The sequence below is a fragment of the Trichinella spiralis genome (genome assembly GCF_000181795.1).
Source record: "Trichinella spiralis strain ISS 195 chromosome Unknown Scfld1, whole genome shotgun sequence".
In the NCBI taxonomy this organism is placed as follows: domain Eukaryota; kingdom Metazoa; phylum Nematoda; class Enoplea; order Trichinellida; family Trichinellidae; genus Trichinella; species Trichinella spiralis.
In genome coordinates, this window is record NW_003526940.1 from 3362614 (window position 1) to 3365413 (window position 2800).

General features: G+C 40.6%; 2 protein-coding genes across 2 annotated transcripts; one reads left to right on the forward strand and one right to left on the reverse strand.

The window, feature by feature from the left end:
- Window positions 1-269: 269 nt before the first annotated feature.
- Window positions 270-1207, forward strand: Tsp_11989 (conserved hypothetical protein). The gene is made up of 3 exons (XM_003382284.1): window positions 270-323; window positions 815-1056; window positions 1123-1207. The coding sequence occupies exons 1-3, from the start codon at window positions 270-272 to the stop codon at window positions 1205-1207; spliced, it is 381 nt and encodes a 126-aa protein (XP_003382332.1).
- Window positions 1208-1397: 190 nt separating this feature from the next.
- On the reverse strand, window positions 1398-1816 carry Tsp_11988 (chlorate reductase subunit beta). Its single transcript, XM_003382285.1, has 3 exons — window positions 1724-1816; window positions 1484-1702; window positions 1398-1457 (listed from the first exon to the last, which is right to left on the reverse strand). The coding sequence occupies exons 1-3, from the start codon at window positions 1814-1816 to the stop codon at window positions 1398-1400; spliced, it is 372 nt and encodes a 123-aa protein (XP_003382333.1).
- Window positions 1817-2800: the final 984 nt, after the last annotated feature.

Genomic DNA, 2800 nt, shown 5'->3' on the forward strand with positions numbered 1-2800 from the left:
ATCGATCCCAGCCGGAACTTCTAAATCTGTCCACACTGCACCCCCGCCGCCTTCTTTATCCTATACCAAAATAAAGTAATTGTTAATAACTAGGAACACATGCTGTATATTCACAGCATACTTTTGAACATCTCCAATATTTCTGTTTGCGGGCACGTTTTAATTTATATATCCTGCCTACCATACCACCGAATTGGACCAAATCCCGCAATGATTTGGTACAAGATGTAACTCAGGGTACTGAGCAATAACAAGGAACAGAATAGAAAATGATTCGAATAACTCTGGAACGGAAAGCACTGAACGCAAACGCAACACCAAAAGTGAAAATAAATTGTACAGTTTTGAATTTCATTTTAAATAACCATTTTGCAACAATATTTAGTTTTCATTTTATATTTTATCTACAATCGAAGATCAACTTCTGATATTCCTTGTAGCACTAATGCTTTTTGTTGATACTGACAGAATAAAATTAATCACACACAAATAGCGCACGAAGAACACGTTGTGACGCGGACGTCCACCACGAGCAGCTGTGCACAATTCATCATTTAGCTTTGTACTAAAATCGCCTTTATCAATTCATCTGATATGACAAAAGACGGGAAAAAATGCAACACATTTATCAAACTCATAGAACAAAGCCGTATTATGTCTAACTGGCGGAAACAAGCGTTAAATGACTAGTAAGAAAAGGTGTAGAAATTAAACTATACCGGTAAAAAGAGTAAGAGTTGGGAGTGTTCAAAAGTATGTGCTGAATGTACTGAATGTGTTCTTTTTCATTAACAATCTGTTTGTTTCGGTATAGGACAAGAAGGGGTGCAAAGGCTCAGTATCCACCAACCTGGATGTAACACCTGTGCCCAGGCACTCCTCTCATATGGAAGCATGCCCGGTGGATCCGCAATTGGCATACAAAATGGAAAAATGGCGGTTTCAAAAAAGCGAAGCGCGGAAAAAACGAAACCCATCTTCGTCATATACGACGAGGAAGCCTCCGCCGCCTCTGCTGAGCCATCAACATCTTGCTATTTTCTGGTTTTTAAACGGGTAAAGTCCACGATGTACAGCCACCGGTCAAAGCGCTACCCAAAACTGCCTGAACATTGTTGTCAGGACTTGCAAATCTCTGACGCATTCAGGACAACGAAGGCCGGTGAAGATTTTTTATTGTGGTAGTGTGCGTCAAAGCATATCCTGATCTTTTCGACGGCCGATAACATTAGACTACTGGCAGCCTTGAAAACCTGGGCCATGGATGGCACATTCAAAGTTGTACCTCAATGCTATCAACAGCTTTTTACCATCCATACCGTTGTGGCTGGTAAACTGGTCCCAGCAGTCTATTGTTTATGTACCGGCAAAGATATTGGCACTCACGGGTTCATTTTTCAAGCTTTAATAAACAAAGTGGCAGTTCTGGTGGTCGACCTTAATCCAGATACCATTATCTGTGATTTTGAAACAGCGTTCATACCTGCCATTCAGGGCCACTTTCCAAATACGCGGGTACAGGGCTGCTAATTCCACTTCTGCCAAGCGGTACATAGGAAAGTGGGTGAGCTGGGCTTAAAAACGAGATATCGAATCCAAGAAGAAACAAAAAAAGATAAAAATGCTCATTGCCACCGCTTTCCTCCATGTACCAGAAGTTGACACGGGCGTTACACTGCTTGAAGCAGGCACTACGGGTACCCTGGCAGCTTTATTTCATTACTTTAAGCAAGGGTGGATGACCGATGATAGACTGCCGTTTTGGAATGTACATAATGTAAACATTAGGACAAATAACCACTTGGAATGTTGGCATAATCAGTTCAACAAAAGAGCGGGAAAAGTCACGTCAGGTTTTATGAACTGCTCCAGCTCTTGATAGCAGAACAGGGTGTGGTGAACACGCTCATCAACCAGCTGCTATCAAGAAATCCTGCCGCTGGTTGCTTAAGACAGGCAAACCGTACTTATGCTGAGAAACAACGATGGATCATAAGATATACCGTATTGATTAATAATCCTAGATTGATGTTCTTCTTCCGCTTTGGATTATGGCTGACGATTTGAGTTTGGTTTTAAATATTCCAAATAACTATAATTCACTACACGAATGTAGAGTTCACCAGCTGAAACACACCAATGCTTGACAGATAGACATGGGATGGATTTTTGATTGACAAAAAATGAAAAAAAATATTTTGCTCAAAATTTATTCTAATCTGAAGTTTCAGTAACTGCTCTGTTTACCAAAGTATAAACAAATGTGCTCGTAAATTCGTCACAAATCCATCAACTGGGTCACCCGCGGTGCCCAACAACAAATGATGGAATAATGTTTCTTTGCTATAAGGCAAAAATAATGCAAAGTTGCCGGCCAAAAGCACTGGATTTTGTGCCGATGGAAAGCTGCCAAACCAAACCGGTTTCAACATTTATTCATTAGCCACATATTTGCCGGCATTTAGCTGCCTCACAGTGAACAAGTGCGTGGCATTTTTGTACAGCGATACAATCATTTTAAACAAAGCGACTAGCCATGTGGCTTTCAGTGCAGTTCTTCACTTGTGATTCCCACAAGAGCCACGAAAGAAAAATTCAGTATAGGGTTGGCTTGCTGGTATCGGTGTTTCGCTTAGTTTGTAATTGCACTTGGCATCATAAAAGGTATAAAGAGAGCTCTAGAACCTGCTATTTAAGCCATGCTTTCAGAATCCAGATTAGCTCGTTCAAAAAATTCAATTTTTTCTGTCCTCTCTGTAATACAAATAGACCCGAATGATTTGAATTGTCTCTTTTTTAA

Excerpts from the sequence above, each read along its gene's own strand:
- Tsp_11989 (XM_003382284.1), top strand. The coding sequence starts at position 270 with ATGATTCGAATAACTCTGGAACGGAAAGCACTGAACGCAAACGCAACA. Across the intron at positions 324-814 it reads ACGCAAACGCAACACCAAAA|GACAAGAAGGGGTGCAAAGG; the intron begins GTGAAAATAAAT and ends GTTTCGGTATAG. Across the intron at positions 1,057-1,122 it reads ATTTTCTGGTTTTTAAACGG|GACTTGCAAATCTCTGACGC; the intron begins GTAAAGTCCACG and ends CATTGTTGTCAG.
- Tsp_11988 (XM_003382285.1), bottom strand. The coding sequence starts at position 1,816 with ATGCCAACATTCCAAGTGGTTATTTGTCCTAATGTTTACATTATGTAC. Across the intron at positions 1,458-1,483 it reads AAAGTGGCCCTGAATGGCAG|ATAATGGTATCTGGATTAAG; the intron begins GTATGAACGCTG and ends TCAAAATCACAG.